This window comes from Strix aluco, chromosome 1 (genome assembly GCF_031877795.1).
Source record: "Strix aluco isolate bStrAlu1 chromosome 1, bStrAlu1.hap1, whole genome shotgun sequence".
Classification (NCBI taxonomy): Eukaryota; Metazoa; Chordata; class Aves; order Strigiformes; family Strigidae; genus Strix; species Strix aluco.
Genome location: NC_133931.1, coordinates 153,021,291 through 153,041,646, shown reverse-complemented (window position 1 = coordinate 153,041,646; position 20,356 = coordinate 153,021,291). Strand labels below are relative to the sequence as shown.

The 20,356-nt window shown below is 35.8% G+C and overlaps 1 protein-coding gene across 5 annotated transcripts in view; it reads left to right on the top strand.

The window, feature by feature from the left end:
* The window catches only part of ULK4 (unc-51 like kinase 4), a 252,397-nt gene that overhangs the window by 83,437 nt on the left and 148,604 nt on the right, over window positions 1-20,356 (top strand). For all 5 annotated transcript variants that reach the window (XM_074840823.1, XM_074840813.1, XM_074840835.1 and 2 more), the window contains exons 25-30: window positions 429-550; window positions 899-955; window positions 4,145-4,196; window positions 4,288-4,382; window positions 13,771-13,822; window positions 13,922-14,066. In XM_074840823.1, the coding sequence (XP_074696924.1) occupies window positions 429-550; window positions 899-955; window positions 4,145-4,196; window positions 4,288-4,382; window positions 13,771-13,822; window positions 13,922-14,066 (523 nt within the window). The remainder of the gene's footprint in view (window positions 1-428; window positions 551-898; window positions 956-4,144; window positions 4,197-4,287; window positions 4,383-13,770; window positions 13,823-13,921; window positions 14,067-20,356) is intronic.

Here is a 20,356-nt window from a genome sequence, read left to right as displayed (position 1 = left end):
TGGAAGTCATGAGAATTTTACTTTTTGTTTCACTGGAAACAGAATTGCGTCCATAGAATTTCAAGAGTATAATTCTATGCATATGTAGCCACCTAAAGCCAGTATAAGTCCACCCTGCCAAGAGGGGTAATTTGATCTTTGCTTCTACACCTGCCTTATATTTCTATCCTCACCATTTTGCCAGAGGTGACATTTGCACCCCTGTCCCTGTAGCCAGAGCAGGAAATTGGCCTGGCTGGACACTGAGCTAGGAAAGAAAAGTGCTGGATCAACCTGCTTTGTCATGCAGTAACATGAATGCTGCTTCCAGCAGGAGGGAGAAGATGGGCTTGAACAGAGAATACTGGAACAGAGATGTTTTATATGTAATTTGCTTTTGTTTAGTAAAGCAATTATGTTAGATTAGTCTGAAATGTTGTTTTCTGTAGGTGACATTCTCACTGCCTTAACTAATGTCTCTGGACGTAAACATCCATCAACAGTTCAGGCCAAACAGCTGAAGATGTCCCTTCCTATGATGCCTGTAGTGTTTCATCTTGTGGCATCCCAGGTAGATTCCCGCCCCCCCGCCCCCCCCCCCCCCCCGCCAAAAATAAATTGTTGAATAAAGGATAAACTCCTACAGTTTCCCAAAATCTGATTTTTGCTGATCATGATCAGAATGGATAAAATAGAACTTTTAGTAATGTGTAGATATGTTGATGAGCATTCCAGCTATGTAGCAACATTAAAGATGTAAGCCTTACTTTTGCACATTGTAAGACCACTCTAATGATAGAAGCAAATACGTATTTTGTCCTCTTTTTCTAACATGGCTGTGAAATACATGTTTTACTTTTTCTGGTCATAAGATATGCATTTAATGTATTTTTTTTCAACTTTTGCGAAACTCAAATAGGTATTTCGTCCCCAGATAGTCACAGAGGAGTTTCTTTTCAACTATGGGACTTTGCTTGTAAGTATAACCATCCAAGTTAAAACTTGTTTACAAAATATGCATATGCATAAAATTTGGGGAATTATTTTAATGTAATACAATTATATTTATAAATTGTAGAGAGAACTTTATTCTCAATATAAAATTTAAGCTTTGATTATATTCAAAACTTTATCTATTATCAGAAAATATTTTCTGTAGTGTTCTGTTGGGTCAAAGGGAAAATAAGCTGTCCTGTGTTCAAATATAGAGAAACTCTGCATATGTCTGATAAACTGAGAATTTCCTGCGTACTTTATCTCTGAATTACACAGAATATTCTTTCTAGAATTTTATGCTAGTATTTTATGAGTCGAAAGATATTATAATGTAATCTATATTTAAAGTATTCTTTCCTTCTGTTACCTTTTTCTTTTTGCCAATACTTTTACTCTGTATTTAGTTGATGAAAAGCTGAGTGTTGTAGGCTATAGAGCTAAGATATTTGTCTCATGTTAACATCTACAACCTATTTATGACATCAGCAATAGAAAATTAACTTTTTAACTGTGCCATAGGATAGTACAGCAAAAATGAAGTAGTACTGTTGTAATGTAATTTCCTCATATGAAAGCAGTTGTTTCTGCTAAATGAGAAAAAAGCATATTCCAACGTTGCGTTTCAGAGTTAAGCAAATACTTTTAGGTATATGGGTTCATAAATGACAACTAGGTATTTACTTCCACAGTAACATGAAGAAATGCTTCACCACAAACAGCTAGATTGAAGTTTACCATTCAGATTCACTTCTTTTTCTCCTTTGACTCTTGATTCCAAGAAAATGTGGGTTTAATTTAGGTCTGCTAAAATATTTGTATAAAAATTAGCATTAGAATGAAGAAAAAAAAATTAAATCTGTAGATGTTGAATTACAAAGCCTTCTATCTCTTTGAAGCATTTGCAACCAGGCAGTAGATTTATTAATGGTCTTGGATCAACCTTCTAGAAGGTGAAATTCTTCTGTCAACAAGACAGGTACAGCAGACCGGGTACAACGTAGGTTTTCTTTTGATGTTACTCCAGCTTGCTTGAACTTGACTGAGGAAGTCAGGCTAGCTATACTAGCACAGCTTTCCTCTCAGATCAAGGAGGAGAAGATTACTGAATATTTCCTGCATCTTGTCATTCTGTCTCCATCGAACAAGGCAATTCAGGAACTTACATATACTATTTCAATTTACGCATGAAAAAGGGAGGGGAAGTAGTATATCTGAAAAATTATTATCAAATTTGAATCCATTTTATATAACTGTATTATGATATGACTAATAAAATTACTTCTGGAAGAGTAACTATCCATTCTACCAGGCGACATTCTACTCTGGAATTTTGTGATTAGCGACATTCCCACTGACATCTATAAAGGGACATTCGATCTTCAGCTTATACTTTTTTGAAGTGCTGTGCTATAATTGAGGTCTCTAAGACTTTAGCAAATCAGTCTTTCAGGTTTTTTTGGGTTTTTTTACTCTTTTTTTTTTTTTTCCTGATTTATTCAAAAATCTTACTCTTAACAATAAGAAATGATTTGGAGTGGAAAGATGTGTGCTCGGTATCTGGAAGGAAGAGTAGTTATTTTCCTGTAACTGTTGTTCATTGAGAATTTCTTTTTTCTTGCTGCTTTGAAGTTATTTCCATCATCACTGTAATTTTCAGTGGTGTTGTGCAAAGAAATTGAGAGGGAGACGGGACAGTCCTTTCATGTTTTCAGCTGTGAACAGGAATACATGGAGGACATGCTCTGCCCCAAAGGCACAGCTAATAGTAGGCTCCTGGTGGAGTGCATAGGGCACAGACTCACCCGAAGTGGAATACACACACCATTCCTCTCTGTTGCTTAAAAACCCCTCGATAGCTTTTATTTTGTATAAATACATCATCTTCTTGTGTTTCTAATAGAAAATTAAGGAAATAAGCATTAGTAGCCAGAACAATTTTTGCACCAACTGTATTGATTTTTCCAAATTGGTCTTGAGACTGTGATTAGGTGTGAAACTGTCTTAAACGAGCAAGCAAAATAATTTACTCTCTTCCAAAACAAGTTAATTAGATAATAACTAGTAATTTTCTTCACTGATCAGGAAGATAAAATAACTTTTTTTAAAAGAAGCTGTTGTTTTTTGACTGCCTCTGAGATGCATTTAAATTAAGAAATATATAATTAGTTTCTAACTGTATTTTAATTAGAGAAGAATCGTTCAGATGTTTCTTACATACTGAGAAAAAGATAACCCATGTAGACACTTCTGCAATTTAAGATACAATAACAAAACTTTAATTGATAGTGAAATATAAAACAAGCATCATTTTCTTAATACTTTACATCATATAAATAAATAGATATATGTGCAAATTGAAAATGAGAAAGATGTTATCCATGGTAAAATCTCTGTGTAGTAAATAATGCATTAGTAAAAAAGAGCATAATATAAATTCTGCTGAGAATTTTTCCTTCTCTAGCAAATGTTAATAACATGTCTTTTTTTTCCCCCCTATGAAATAAACAGCTATGCATAGAAGTGAAAGCAAAAGAGTGAAATCAAGATTAAAAGGCAAAAGAATTATGGGTCTAATTGTACTGTATATACTTAACCCAGATTATTAACATTTCATTATCCCTGTTCCAAAAAATGGTGACTAATTTGGGTGATTTTTAATAGAAGATTATGCATTTTTATATGTTCTCCTGTCTGTAACTGTATCTGTAGTGTGTGTAGTATGCATGGAGATCAAAAAGATGTAGAAAACTGCATTTTCTGGAAGGTCTTTGGTCATTTTTGTGGGTTATTTTAACATAGCCATGTCCAAGGTAATTTGAAGTCTTCTAAGTAATTACAGTTTTCTGTTACAATAAAGACATTTAATTACTGTCTATTTAGCTGGCAATGTTATCATTCCTGACATTAGTCAGCGTAATAGTCCTTACTGTACTCTACGTTTAAGTGTCCAGCAGCATTACAGACTTGAAAAATTGTTATAACAGCTAGATCATGAATGCTTTCAGTCTTTCATATCTTAATTATTATGACATTGTTTCCTAATGTAGGTGCATTAACATCTTGTGTTTACACAGTCCCTTAAAGAATTTCATGTTGTAATTATTCAGTCATTACTCTTCTTAATTTTTGTTTCTAAAGTGTTTTAACATAAATGCTGCTTCTTCTCTAGAATTTTATCAGATCGATAGATTCAGGAGAAACAAACTTGGATGGAGCAATAGGTAAGGTAACTTTATGATATTGCAGTACTTCTATATGCAGGCATTATAACTGTTGCTTTTTATAAAGAAATATGATGATTTTTCCCAATAGGTCAATCTGCATCAGAAGAATTGATTAAGACTACTTTATCAATCTTTGAAGCAGTAACACAGCATCCTGTCTTGTTGACAATCCATCGCTTGACTGTAAGTCTGACAACAAATGAAATAGTTGCAGGCTAATTGGCCTAATTCCATTGATAAATAGAATGTTTTGAATATTTAGAAACTATTTAAAATATGGCTTAAAATGTATTGTGGATCTATTTGACAGGAAAAATCCTTATTGTTTATCTACAGACTTAATTTTCAAAGAAGCAGCAAGGCATCAAGACTCACTTTACTATATTTAGTTGAGAAGTTAGAGGAAGAATAAGAAGGGCTTAAAGTTTAGAAATAGAAGTTCTTAAAATAATTTTCATATAAGTATACACTTGAATTGTGTAAGTCTTCAGCCTCAAAGCAAGTATGTTGCTGTGCGTTAGTGCAAATTTCACCACTTCATTTGTCATTATGCTTTTAACATAGCTTGGAAAGACCACCTCTGAGGGTTGAAGATCCCATTCCATCAATACTCTTCTTCATGAGATCATCAATAGCAGTTATGGTGGTTATGGGGTTTTTTTGTTTACTAAAAATTTTGTTACAATTACCAGACCCACATACTGTAAGCTTCTTGCATCACTAAGTTTTGTTTTCTTTGAAGTGTTTAAATGATTTGCTGTGAGCTAAGCTAGCTGAAGCCAGAACAATTATGTTATGAAACAGTTGTCAGCAAATCAGTAGGTTGGAATGTTTGAATCACTGTTTGACAAATCATTGTAGCCTGTACCAATGCATTTTTGTGCCTGAATTCCCACCAGAAGTATAACCCACTGTACTTACTGGGGTGACCATTTAATTCAAACTGAAATTTATGTGTTTGTATTGCAGTTAGGGCAATTAAGGACACACTCAATACAGCACTTAAATCTAGAAAGGCACTAGCAAATTGACCACATAAGAATGAGTAATCTTAGGAATTGTGCTAGATGAGAATGGGTGATCTTAGAAATTAAGTAGTTTTAGAAGTTGAATCCAATTTGGTCTGCTTATTGGTTGAGTATTTAGATTATAAAGTCTTAATAAGTGAAAATTGTAAAATTAATCAAAAATATAAATTGGAATTTAATTAAGTTTAATGTTTATTTTCATTAATGCTCATGAAAGAGTGATATTCAAGAAAATGGTCCTTATGCACAAAAATCTAACCACTTAATAGTCAGAGGGGAAATAGTACAGAATTGAGCAGTTCAATTTACTTTCAAGTAATATGGCAAATGATGTTCTAGAAAAGAAATATAAATGTAGGTGAGGTACGAATGCCTATTGATATCTCCTCACTAGCCTGTCAGCTTGCAAGTCACTGTATTATGACTGTATCATTCTAGAATCACCTCAGTTTTTAAAAATCATCATTTTACTTCCGTGGATTAACAGTGTGTCTTATATTGACAGAAATATGTACCATTTTTTTATGGAGGTCCAACATTTACTGAAATGGCAATACCTTGTGTCAGCACATTAAATAAAATTCCCCTAGCTGTTTAAACTTTAATGGTCTGGGAGTTCTCTGAAAAAATAGCACCAAGGAGACAGCTCACCTTTACAACTCTTCCCTGCTCTCATCCCCACATTTGGCAGAACGTTATATTGAAGCCAGGGAATGACTATTCCACTCTCTTTTAAGTAACCTCTGGCTAGCAGTAGGTGAGTTTTATGTAAGTATCTAAATTTTGGGGAACAGTTTACTTAATCACATATGTTGAAAGTTTTAGATGTTTATTTAAAATCCATCTGAGCACATCAATTAACCTCATGTCGCTAGAGATAAAACTTCCTGCCTGTCCAGTGCTTGCAAATTTATGCCACATACCATTTTTGTAGAATAGTTTCCCTGATTTAAATTAGGTATATATTGGAATTTATTAACTAAAAATAATTATATGCTTGTCAATGAACAGGGTTTGGGTTTTTTTTTTTGAGAAAAGAAAATCTATTACTTCACTCACTCATTTTCATAATAACAGTTCTTCCTAATTTAAAAGAGCCCTCCTGACACTCAGCAAATAGCCATTCAGACACAAAATAAAGTGGATAAATTGCCTTGTATTTGGTATGTTAAATTCAAGAAATTGTCCACTGTAATTAATAATCTCTAACCACATCTGCCACTAGTGGTGCAAACAGTAATTAGTTTAATACTATTTACGAAGTCTAGTGGGCTAATTATACTTGAATGTACAGCATACATTACTTTAGAGGAAAGTGGTACTTCATCTTCTATGATGCATACAGAATATTTTTAGAATTGCTGTTACTCAAGGGATATCTTCTAATTGCTGCTCGCTGAGCATGACTGGAATCTATGAATATAAATGCCAGCACCCAGTGGAACTTAGTGCTTTTTTAAAAAGTTGAAGCAAGACATGTTTGAGCTTCCAGATCAATATTTATGTATAACAGTGGTTAATAGGAAACTCTTTTACTGGAGAGAAATGTGTATTTTAGGCTGATCTCTGAAGCCTGGATTGCTCATTTAGGTTGGTTACAAATAGTATTTTATGCAGGGGGTGGGGGGAAAGCCAAAACCTTCTTGACAGGATGCATTTTTTCCACTATGCCTGTGACATTGCTTTAAAGTCTCTAATCAGAAATTAAATGCATTTCTAATGAAGTTTAATGAATGTAATAAAAAGTGAGGTTACATTAAGCAAGCAGAACCAGTAAGTTTTTCAGTTCTGTTCTGGTTTTAGTTTAGCTGCAATGGAAATTGTGTAAGTTAATAGGAATTTAAGAGCAACATTTCAGGTTCTTTTCCACTTTGAGAAGAAAATAATTACTTGTTCTGGGTTTAGTTCATCTTTGATTTGCCTTTGTATTTGTACCTTGAACAAAGAAGATTGAGCACATTGATTTTTTTTGTGATTGAATTTCTGCTTACCATCAACCTGAAGTCAGTTATTGAGGAGATTAATTTCTGTGGGGACCGACTGTATTATATATTGCTAAATGTGATAAAGTCAAGGGAAATTAATTGAAAGTGCTCAAATGAAAGCCATAAGTGAGCAGTAATTTAATTTTGCATGCAGTTGTATGCATTTTAACAAGATATAAAGACTAACAGTAAGCGTGACTTGGCAAATTTTGACAAAACTGTAGATTTTCAGGTACACAAATATGATGATGAAGACCATCAAAAGAGTCTGTATAGACTGCAGTGGAATATAAACCTGTTTCTTAAACTGACACAAGTCCAACTGCCTGTTTTCTTCAAACACCTAAATGGAAAAGTATTTATTAAACCCAGATAATGTTATAGTAATATTTATTTTCAAATTTTCATAAAGGTTTAGATAATTAACTGGAAGAATTCTGTGCTCGCTATCATTTGAATTTTTATTTTCTCTGATAAGTATATTTGTTTGCCTAAAAAAAAATGATGTATGCTAATTCGGAGCACTTTGAGAAGTGATGAGGTTTATGATGGCAGATAGTTCCTGTGGGAGTCCCACAAATGTGCACAGATGATGTTTTACCCAAAGCATGAAAGTTCTTCTCTGGTTGAGGCAAAAATTGTCAGCAGTGATTCTCCTCAAGGTTTTAAAACTTACTTTTGAAAATCAGGCTCAAATAAAAGCACCCAAACATGATGAGTTGCTTGAAGGGAAGTCAAGGGAAAAGCAGTATGACATGGAAATCTACTGGTTGACAATATAAGAGTTACAATTTTCACCAAAGATCACAACACAAGGGTTAGAAACTTCTGCAAGCACTCTTTTCTGCTCATCTTAGTCTTTTCTTGATTCAGCATCGGTGGTGTTCTTCATCCACAGGCTGTTCTGATCTAACCACTGACACCTTAATTTTGACAGTGTAGGGTATGACTATATGAACATATTGTACAGCATTTCTTCAATCACTTTCTCTTTTCAAGTAGATTAAAATTCTACACCACATGTGGCTTTCTGTCCATTAAGCTAATCCACATGACATGAGACTTTTTTGTGAAACCCGTTCTGTACTAATTGACATATTGAGTCAGTCAATCAGTGCTGTCTCTTCCCAGAAGAAAAAAAACCCACCTCAATGAAGATTCTGAAGTTCTGAAGACTTTTTTTTTAAAAAATTACAGAGATGTCATCCTTCTCCCCAGTTCATTCTAACATGCATTAGATTATTTTTTTTCTGTTACATTCTGAGAGATTACTGGCAATATTAAAACACTGAGGAGCATGCGGTGCCTCCAGCAAATGCTTTAAGAAATTTGAAGGCAGCATGATCTTAATTCCATGGTCACTTTCAGCAATAACTTTGTATGTGGAATTTTAATGAGAATAAATGTCATGGTGCTGTTGGATGTTGTGGATCTTACATGTGGCTGGGAAAAAAAAAGGGTTTGGGAGCTGATGGTCTTTGCTTTGGTACATTCTGCTTTGAATTGAATTTAAAGGTCTTTTCCAACTTAAACGATTCTATGAATAGTGGATAAGGAGCATTTATTTATCAGTAGTTGTAAGTTAAACATATGCACACTGAAAAGAACCAGATACCTCTCGAAAAATCTCTGTAAGTAAAGTAATGGGCTTAGTCACTTGCGAGTTTGGATACCATAGCTGCATGGAATGGATAGTATAGTTCCTTTATGTTAGTTTATTTCCAGGGTCTGATTTTCACTTGAGAACAGCATGGTTCACAAATGCTTCTGGACCAGGCTTTAAGCCTGCTTACATTTTCTGTCCAGCCAGTGTAACAGCAAATGTCAAGGCTTTGGCCTTAAGCACTGATTTGACGAACTCTGAAACTCAGTTTTAATCCAGGGAGAGATTTTTTTTTTTAGGTCTGTAATGTTAACCATATTAAGGTAAGTTCTGTGGCCTTGAGAAGAGGGTTAAGCTATCCATATAAACATATCCTAAGTTTTAGGGGATAATGGATAAGTTTGGTTATATGCTAGTTCATTAATACATAGTGGTTGAATGTATATGTTGAATAGTTGAATTCATCCTTGCTGGCAAGCACAAGTGAATGGAAGTTTAGTTCTCCATCATCGTGCTTAGGGGGTACCTCCTGCTAAGCAGGAATTTAGTGTATTGTATCCTTTGACTGTGAGCCCTTGCAGTGTTAGAACTGCTTTCTAGTGGGTACTTGTGAAGCTTGGACTTTGTTTGGTGAGGTAAAGTAAAGCTGAGGCAATGTTGGTTTGTTTCTAAAAAAGCACGCACATATATTTAGGGTGCAGGCCTTATGTCTGACATCTCCTGAACAGTGGAGACAAGCAGAGAAGGACTGAAATTACAGTTTTCTCTTTCAAGACCCTCCTAGTAGCTGATGAATACTTTACTTTGAAACTGGCTTTTCTCTCTTTCTCTTTTAAGGGTTAAAGTAACATACAGACTTTGCAGAAGAATTTCTATAAAAATTGTGCCTTGTTTTCAAAAGATCTGATTTTTGTAAGTAATAAAATACTGTAGAAAAGCAAGTACAGCTTTTTCTGGGTACTCATACCTCACTAGTAGAGTTTTCCTTGCAGAAATCAGGAATGTTGTGGAGGCAGATGGTCTGGTTTTGGATAGTGTACTTGGATTTCCAAAAAATTTTTGACAAAGTCATGCACCAAGGACTCTTGAAATCCCTCGGTGGCCCTTCCCTCTTACCCTATGAAAGATCAACTTCTTCTAACTAGTTAAAATTTACTAAGTAGAGAATAGAGATCAGTTTTAAAAAATCTAGGTATATTAAGAATAGTGCCTCACAAAGCTCTGTTTTGCAACATGTGCTATTTATAACTAATCCAGAAAAGAGAATGAATAGGGAGGTGACAGAACTGACTGATGACACTAAATTATTCACAGTAGTGAAAATTAAAACTGACAGAAGAGTTACAGAAGGTTTCAAGATAGAGTGAAAGGACAATAAGATGACATGCAATTCAATACTGATAAATGTCAAGCGACGCACATGGGGAAAAAATCATTCCAACTATGCATATACAGTGTCAGGCTCTAAACTACTTGTAACTGTTCTGGAGATCTTTTAGCATCATTTTTCTATGAAAATGATAGCTTTATACTCAGCAGTAATCAGAAAGACAACTAGATTATTAGAAATGACTGGTAAAAGATCAGACAAAAAAGCAGAAAACATCACTATGCCATGGTAAGTCCATGATGCCCTCAGGTCTTGAATACTGAATGCACTTGTGGTCATTCACTCTCAAAGGGAATGAAGCTTAACAAGAAGAAGTACAGCTTGATAATGCAAGGAGGGACTGAGTAGATAAGAACTTCAGCTTGGAAACAAAAGACTTGAGAGTTTAGAATTATGAATGGCGTGGGAAAGATGAATTTGAAATAAATATTCATGGTTTTCATAAAATAAGAATAAGTGGGTATCAAGTTAGCTGCTTTTAAATAAGAAAGTGCCTTTTCATAAGGCATAATTGAAGTGTGTGGAATTCAGTGCTGTAGGTGTTACACATGCTAAAAGTATAAATACATTTAAGATAGGATTGGACAAATATATGGGAGAAAAGGCTAGTAAGCATTATAAAATGCAAAAATACAGATACCGTAGGAAGTTTCTTAACTCAAGAGTTTATCTATTAGAAACTAGAGTTGTGCTTTATGCTTGGTCTGTTTCTCCTACTCTTTCTTCTACTCCTTTCCAATTGTCAGAAGCAGGATTACCAGGTTTGAGCTACGTTTTTGTTTGGTCCTGTACATATGTATTATAGCTGGGAGATATAAATGTTGTGTGTGTGTAAGTCTCTAGTATTTCATTGCTATTTTGGGTACTGATAACAGCACATTCGTGGCAGCATGGCCTTTGAATGCCATTGTTACAGAATTATACAATGGTGGCTTTGTGCAGTTAGGGATCTGTCATGAACTGGATATCAGGCTATTTAGAAGATGGTAGAAACCCAGATATAGCTATTATCATATTCAAAGTATTTAGTCTGTTCCAGCTTAAAAAAGTGGGAAATATTCTTCATTAAGTAAGCAATCTTAGTGATAGACTGAGACAAGAAAAATATCTGACTACCTTCATGTATATGTGGAGATTTGATTCCACGTAGTTGTCAGCAGTCATTTTAAAAGAAGTAATCCCTGTTTGAGTATTCTTCTATTTGTTTGAATACCTCTAGAAAATGCTAGAATACTAATACCATGTTTCTGTATACATAACTTACAGAAACTTGTGCAATTCACTGGTGAATTTATTAAAAATATTTTATGTACTATTAGACTTCAGTTTATTTCACTTCAGTAATTACTTTCTTAGTTCATATCTTGTTTACAACTTTGTGTACACATCAGTAAAAAACAGTAACCCAAATGGCATGGAGAGAAGATGAGGGTTGCAGAGTTAGGAAGTATCTGATTTAAGATTCGTGTACAATTTAATACTTGCTTCTCCCTTCAGCAAGTGCATTCTGATATGCTCTTGCATCACAAAATAATTTTCCATAGGATTAGTACTTCATTTAGCTGATCCCCCCACCACACCGAACTGACAAGAGGCAAACCTTGCTATGGAGAACTCTATTCTAAACAGTTTGTTCACCAGAATTGAGGTTCATGTTAGAAAAAGATCAGAAAAAGTGACAACGATTATTTAAGACCTAAAGAATCTTCTTTACAATGACAGTTTAAATTATATTTATCTTAGAAAAGGCTTAGGACTGTCTTAACTACATTTGCTCGTGTGGAAAGACTAATGTTAATACTAGATGAAAGTGAAAGAAGGTGTGAAGTTTTAGAAATTTAAGTTGCATCATACTGTTGTATAGTGCCACCTATTCCAGTCTGAGTCAACGTTGCTGAGGGATTCATAATATTTTGAATCCCTACATTGCTTCAGACAATCAAGAGCTGCTTTTTTGCCTCTTTTCTGTCTTACACTTTTAATTTACTGCTTAAATGTGACTCTTCATTTGAGAAGCGTTGCAGTAGGTTGAACTGCTTTTTGGACTGAAAGATCTTAAGTACATACTTTTTTTAATCTTACCTCACAGGTATGTTATAACTGATAAATTACAAGTTGTACAACAGTTTAGAAACCTGCACTAACAAAGCTGTTGGAGTGCAATGTAGTTTTATTGTTTATCTTATTGCATGTTAACTGAGAAGACCAGGAAATGTTTTAAAATAATGAAGTGTTACAAAAGTCACTGCACCTCTGATATATAACATTATCTATATAGGAGTAAAGGCTGTTTGTGCTTGCTAGAGTAGTTTGCCTTCCATACCTCAAGCAGAGTCCTTTACCTCTTTTATTGAATGTATGTAACAAAGGCATTTTTTAGTAGTTTTTCCAGAAGTGAAAAAAAACTAGACTAAATGAATCCTTTAATGTCAGATTCATTTAACAGAGACCACCAACTAGCAATAAAATAGTTGCTAATTGTAGTTATTGCTGACTAGAAGCTAACTTCATTTAGCGACCCCTTTTCACATATACTTTCAACTTCTATAGATGTTTTGTAATAGTAACTGCAAAAATCTAGAGAAATGCTGTATTCTGGTATTAATCACTAAAAGAAAACACATGGGGGAGTATAATGCAGTCTTGTTACGCCAAATCCTGTCTACGGTGTAGTGAGAACCTACACAGTTATTTGTATAAATAAATCCAAGGACAAGCTGTGTATCCACGATGCATACTTAAAAATTGCAGGGCTGTCCATCCATCCTCTCCCCCAAAACATGAAGCATGTCCTGTCTAAGTAAATTATATTTTACCAGTCATTTAAGACTTAGCAATTCATTCTGTTATAGAGAATACTAATAATACACTATTTTTGTAATATTAGATATGTAAAACTGAGTTATAGCCTAGTTTGCCATAAATTGATTTCAGATGGAACTAAACTGACTAATCCCATGACAGATGATTAATCTATGACAATATACTCACGGATAATAATTGACTTGATTTTTTTTTTCATATTTCAAATCTTAAATCTGTAAATTTAAATTTTAATGGAAGACTGTGTATTACCAGAATGGAAGAAGTTAAAATTTTACACTCTGCTAAGCTTAAGGATATTTCATTAGAGGTAGTACATCTTTCCTGATGTATTTTAGTTCTATGCAGGTTTGTTTTAGAAGGACATTTCTTCTGAACTCTATTTGATGATTAGCTTATGGATTAAAGCATCAGGATTAATAGATATTTTAATACTCTTTTTTCTTATCTTACATCTGCACTGAATTCTGTATTTAAAATTAAAATTCACTCTTAATGAATTATACCAAAGTTACTGTTGTTTTCTCTATAAAAGTACATTACTGTCTGTAACTTTGAGACCTTACCAGAGAAGAGTGAACTTGGTTGCTTTATAAGAGTGATTATGGATGAATTTTTGTGATAATTCATCTCTTTGATTAAAGGCTCTAGCAGTGGAATAAACATAGTTGATAGTGTATCTCTGTTCTATTTTTTCCCCTGTGAATAATCTAAGGCAGATCTTTCTAATTCTCTGTTTTAGGTTGAAGACTGTATCCTCCCACCACTAGTTTCTTTGGTCCACAGTCAGAATGGTAAGTATATGGCCACATCAACTACAGTTTCCATGAATTCCACATTTTGTTTTAATCAGACTTCAGTGTGGTCACATTCTTGGCACCTTTATTTTCAAGTGGAATGGAGACTCTTCAGCTTGCGGGTGCTCTCAGAAACCACATCAGTGCTTTTAAGCCACGAGGTCATGGCTGAGGAGAAAGGGGAGAGCCTCAACTCAAACAGCAAGCTTCTGTCTCTCATTAGGGATTCATTGCTGCCTCAGTAAGTATAATATTACTCCTGTAATGGGGAATAACTTGATACTCAATCCATTTTGACAGCATACTTGTTTTAACTACCCTTTTTTATGTTTAAATGGCAAAACAAAAAGGAGTAGCAATTAACTGCTGCCAGAGTTCTCTGTCCAGCATATCTTCTAGGTTTATTTAGTACTTTGTCATATACAACAGAAACACAACTTCTGTGCAACACTCGTTTCTGATACTGTGCCTCTGGCTGCTCTTAGAGTAAAACAAGTTTCCCCTAGCTTTCAGGCTGTGATTTAAATACTCCTCTTTGTTCTGCTAATAAAGTCAGAACATTCTAAGAGCAACATCTTTTTGTCTATCTTGGATATTGTGCCCTCATGTAAGATGTTCTGAAATCATATGGAATGGCATGTGTCTTTTTAAAAAGGACTAGTGCAGGATGTATTAGTCCCCCATGATCCACCCAAGGGTTATTACCTCTAAATTGCTGTCCTTGCCTGCTGCCCTGAGCAGCAGAAAAACCCTACAGTGGAGTAGATGAAACTACAGCTGGTGGGCCACATGTGGCCTGGAACTTCATTTATATGGTTTATGGTTAAATGAGGCCTGTCATTTCAAACTGACCTGCAGGTGAGCATAAAGGCAGCTCTCTGTTATGCACATACATGCTGTGGGATGCTAACATCTGTGAGTACAGGGAAGAAAACCACGAACGCAAGATGAATACAATAATGATAAGTCATCATTTATCGTTCACATTATTCTAATAATGTTACAGTGTATTTTAATGTGTGGCCCTCAAAAGTTAATAATTGTAAATACTTAGCTGCCCTAAGTGAGAAAATTTTTCCCCACCCCTACATTGAGTGGCAGAAGGGTGGAGGAATGCGTGCTGGATTATGATCAGAAACACAGTGCCTTCCCCAAAAATGAGACTGTCTCTTGCTAACTGACTAATGTTCTTACAGTTTGAGGATCAAAGTTCTGTCCATGCAAGATGTGTAATCTTCTCTGTAAGAGAGAATGCGAAGGAAATCTTAGAGCTCTATAGAGATGCTTATTTTCGTACCTTTCTTCACATTATTTTTTTTTTCTGGGAAATATAGAATTTATCAATATGAATTAAAATGGAAATTGGAAATATTATTTTTAAAATAGAGTATATGCATTATTAAAAGCTGTCAGATAATTTTCTTCAGATAGGGGAAGAGACCTGGAGTCAAGCAAGACTAAGTTCTGTCCTTGCTCTGAAACTTACCCTTTGTAGACATGCTCATCTTATGTTTCTCATTGAACTGGAGGGTGCTGTGGTGTGTGTGTGTCATGCTAATTACAAACTAGAAGGAAAACAGGCAGTATACTCCTGTCTCCAAGCTAATTAGCTCAATTGAGTGGGAGAGCTTTCTGGTCTGAGACTAAATATGATCCTACTTTGGGGACTTCACCTGTGCTATCTTTGCATGCATTGCATTGTAGATATATGAAAAAGGGTCTTGCAGTAGCTGAGAGTCTTGGTTCCAGGCTCTAAGTATTTTCTGAATCAATTCCTTTATCTCACCAATAGAGATGATGATACTTGTATTTGGAAAACTCATTGGGATTATCTCAAAAAAAAATAATATTGAAGTTTATGATATTTAGAATATATTGGAACTTATTGGAACAAATTTTACTCTAGCTTAGGAGCATTGTAAAACAGTATTTAAATATTCTAGTGATTCAGAAATAGTTGACTGGTGTCTGCATATTTGATAAATTACTCGAACCTGTGGGTTGAGCCAAACCCTAGTAAATATGTTCACCTGTGGGGAGCAGATAATCAATGCAAGAAGGCACAGAGGGAACAAAGCAGAGAAGATTTTCTGCATGAAAGAAAATTCAATCTCAGTTTTGTCTTGAAAGTCTCAAAGCTCAATTTGGAGAAGGCTCAAAAAGAAACTAAAAGACCAAAGCATCCAAAGGGATGTCAAAAAAGACACGAAAGGTAAGTTTTATTCACCAGGTATGGATAAGAAAATATTGATGGGAGGTAGGAATGAATCCTCATACACTCTCTACAGTTCTCAAAATAAGCTTTATCTGAATGCAAAGGGGTCTGGCCTAAATCTATAGAGAAGGGAGGCCTAAGATTCAGTGTAACATACTCGTAAAGTTAACGTAAAGCTCTATCCTGAGAAGTTAAGAGTTACTTGAAAACTCTGAGAAAGTAAGGGAAGAGACAACTAGCTTGTATTTGGAGGCTGAAGAGGTGTTTGCTGATGTTGTTTAGTCTTTCTGTTGCTGTGTTCGAATGAGACAGAGTGTGACTCAGCTGGAGGACAGTCAAAAGAGCAGAGGCATACAGTGGCTCTTTGTTCATGGGCAGTAGGTATTTCAACACTTTTTGATTCTACTTTTTAAGAACTGAGAGCTGTTGAGTATGGAGGGATGGACATCTGGGTTTAACATGTGATATTCTTTTTAACGAAGATTATAATGGTACTCATTTGTGTATATATTTAATTCCTATAAATATCTTCCAGAAGTTAATTTATTTAAGTGTAGAACTGACCCAGGAAATAGAACTTTGGTCACTATGCGTGAAATTTAAATGGTCTTTGTTTTGAGATAAATGCAGGAGTGCAGTGGTTACTACTTTTTTCTCATCTTATGCATCATCAGTAAAATAGTAATTCCATTAAATATTTGTGCATTTGTAGATCAGAATGGTAACTTCTTCACAGGATTTTGATTGAATTGAATGAAATGTTCTCATTAAATTTCAGTTCACTGAAAGGTTATTTTGCTGAGTGTTTCATAACCAGAATTAAAGTTTCAGCTATAGACAATGAATACAAGGCAAATACTTTCTGTTACATATCCAGATTTTTTTTATCAGAAATTGAAACATCAGCTCTTTTTCATTTAATCGTTAATATTCCTAATTATATATCATTTGAAATTTGAGCCAGAACCAGCAAAAGGAGAGGAATGTGTAAATAAAGTTTTATTTCATTTGAAAGCTTGTTCTTAGTAGACTGCCAAGCCAGTTCTGCAAGTACAAAGTTCAAGATACTTGAGATAATTTGTAGATAAAATGTTCAGTCTTTAAGAGCTTAAGAGAATCCATATCCCCAGATCTTTAGGTTCTCTTGTCATGGTTCCTTATAGAAAAGATTGACAAAATAACTCTGGGTGTAGTACCTAGAGTTTACAGAACTCTTATAAAATGCTCTCTAAAACTATTGTTACTAAATTGATTTGTGTTTTGAAGTGGCAGGGAAATCGTTGGATGAACTCATTCATTTAACAAAGTATCTCAAGCACAGAATATTTTCCTGTGCTGGATTTGTGTGGCAGGGTTTTTTGGTAGTGGGGGAGAGGGCTAGGGCAGTGGGCCCTGTGAGAAGCTTCTAGAAGCTCCCCCGGCTCCAAGTTGGACCTGCCTGTGGCCAAGGCTGAGCCAATTAGTGATGGTGGCTGCGCCCTGCGATAATGTATTTAAGAAGGGAAACCTGAGGGAGGGGGACTTTGAAGGAGGAGTTACAAGAAGGACACCTATGTGAACACCAAAGTCAGTAAAAGGAAGGAGGAGGAAGGGGAGCAGGTGCACCGGAGCAGAGCCCCCCTGTATCCTGTGGTAATAGCAGGGCCACCCCCCCTGCCACCCATGGAGGCTACCGGAGGAGCAGAGATTTGCCAGTGGAGGATGCCCAGGACAGCCCCCGCAGTTGTAGTTTGACGCTGGGAGGACTGCAACATGTGGAGGTGACCCACACCGGAGCATCTCGAGAAGAATGCATCCCATGGGCAGGACTCACGGTGGGGAGACTTCATGGAGGACTGTCTGCCATGAGAGGGACACCACGTGGAGCAGCAGGAAGAATGCAGAAAAGTGCTTCCCCCCTACTTTGAAGGAAGAAGCAGCGGACTGAGTGCACCCCTCCATCCCCTGCCCCTGCGCTGCTGTGGGAGGAGGTAGAGAAATAGGGAACAAAACTGAGCCTGGGAAGAAGGGAGGGGTGCAGGGAGGTGTTTTTAAGATGTGGTAAGCTTCTCACTGTCCTGTTCTGTCTGTTAAGTGTTGTTTTGGTTAGTGCTTTTAATTAAAGTGACATCCTTTTTCTTCCTCTAACGAGGCTGTATTTTGCCTGTGACCCTTAATGGATGAGTGACCCCTCCCTATCCTTATCTCCATTCCAGAGCCTTTTGATTCATTTTTGTCCTTCCCAGCACTGGAGGGGAAGCGGTGAGTGAACAGTTGCGTGGTGCTTAGTTGTCCTCTGGGCTCAAACCACGACATTTCCCTTCAGAGAAGTTTCATGTATTCATAGCTCCTAGTTGCCTTTATTCAGGCTATGTATTTATATTAATTGCTAAAACATTGACTTCAGTAATCTGTGTTTTCTCACATGGTCTTTGGTTTGATGGAGCACTGCACCTTCCCTTAGAAATGTCCTTTACTAAGTTGTCTTGGGGGAGGGGGGAATAGAGTTTCGATTAAAAGGAAATAAAGTGTAACTTTTTTATTGAACCTTGAGGAATTAGGATGCTAAGTGTGCACAATAGCAATAGTCTCTCTTAAATGTAGTATGTAGAAGGCTTAAGATTGTTTAAAGTGGACCCTGTTTAGGGAAGGTATTGATGTGTTTATAATAAAACAAGTATATTGCCAAGTGGCAGATTTTTAAGCTGGCATGGCTGATTCATTCATTATTACTATTAGGAATTACCATTTTGGAGACCGAGATCGATGTCTTGTGGTGAGCAGATGACTTCTGGCACCTGAGTCACCTGATAGCATCTTTGCTTGCCTCAAAAGATTTAGTCATGGATTCTGCAAAAAAAATGCAAATAGTTCCATTATGTTTGGTAGGAATATGTGTTGCATGTAGAGCTTCCAGGATCAGCGTCTACTAATGCATTATAATATCTTCTTCTTCTACGAAGAAAGGGACTTTTTAATCAGCAGTGAAAAATAGTTTTGTTTCAGGAACTGGAATTTGTTATTTGTAAAGGAGAGATTTTAATCACTGAAGATGTGAAGTCAACACTGACTTCTAATTGGTTAATTGTGTAGATTCGCTGATGTGGTTTGCAGCTCTACAGCAGCACATTCAAGCTAATATGTAGTAGCTGTGTCACGTTGCCTGGCTGTGTGCTTGTGTAGGAATGTTAGCCCCTGTGAAGGAGCTCCCACAGGCTACATCAAGACTGCATAGCTGGTGTGCTTCATCCTCCTCATCTTAAGAGTTGTCCAGATCAGAGGCTTGGCTGGAAAGCACCACATCTCCTTCTAGGTTTCCTTCCTGTGTAAATTGGAGTGCCAAGGTGTGGTGCCTGGGGAGAGGGGATTTTCATTCCAGTGAAGAGCCAGCACATAGTAGGGTACATGCCAACACCCAGGCGGTGGGAAGCGATCACATTCCTCAGTATGGGCAGCACTAGGGACCTCAAGATGTGAAGTAAAATTCCTGGTGATGTGCTTGATTCCATCCCCCTCCCTCCATCAGAACACAAAAAGAAGAAAGAGTAGTGGAAGCGTTTTGTTGCACAAAACATGATAACATACCACATTTTCCTACAGATCATCCTTTTGTGTGTACTTGATTAATTCTTCAGGGTATTTCTTTTACAAATTAAGAGATTAATGCTTCCAACTCTATCTCTTCCACGTGATAGTTACCACTGTAATCAGAGTTGGTATTTTGGCATGACTGAGTCTGGGGGTTTTTATGCTTTCTCTCTTCCATCGTTGTGTCCTATTGCTGTCCAGATACATTTTGATTTAAACAAAAAAAGCCCTGTTCAGGTAGGCTTTACTGGAATGTTATCAGCAACGTCAAGGTCCATTTTGGTTTTCAGCAGCCTGTTTTCCCTTACCAAGATTTCCATGAAGTGATGTTTGGAAATGTTTCATAGATGTTTTTCTTGTAGTTTTATGTTTACTGCCATGGCTCTCAATAAACATTGTTTTGAAGTATTTTTGTATTGTTCTGTTCCATATTACTTGGAAAATGGAAGTATGCTGTAGTTAAAGCAATATTATTTGAAATTTCCAATAAAACATAAAACTCAATGCAAGTATTCTATAAGTAAAATATTTAATTTTGAGAAAAATCAGTATGTAAACAAAGTATAGAGCTTAATCATATATAAGTTGGTTGATGGTCTTCCTGAACACCCAATAAATCTTCCGCCTAATACTTTAAGGCTGGGTTTCTATTTGTCTCTTGAAGATCAGATTTTTTTAAAAAATTATAATATAGATCAGTAAATAAAGCATATGCATATAGACAAGATTAATGTTTTCTAAATATATTT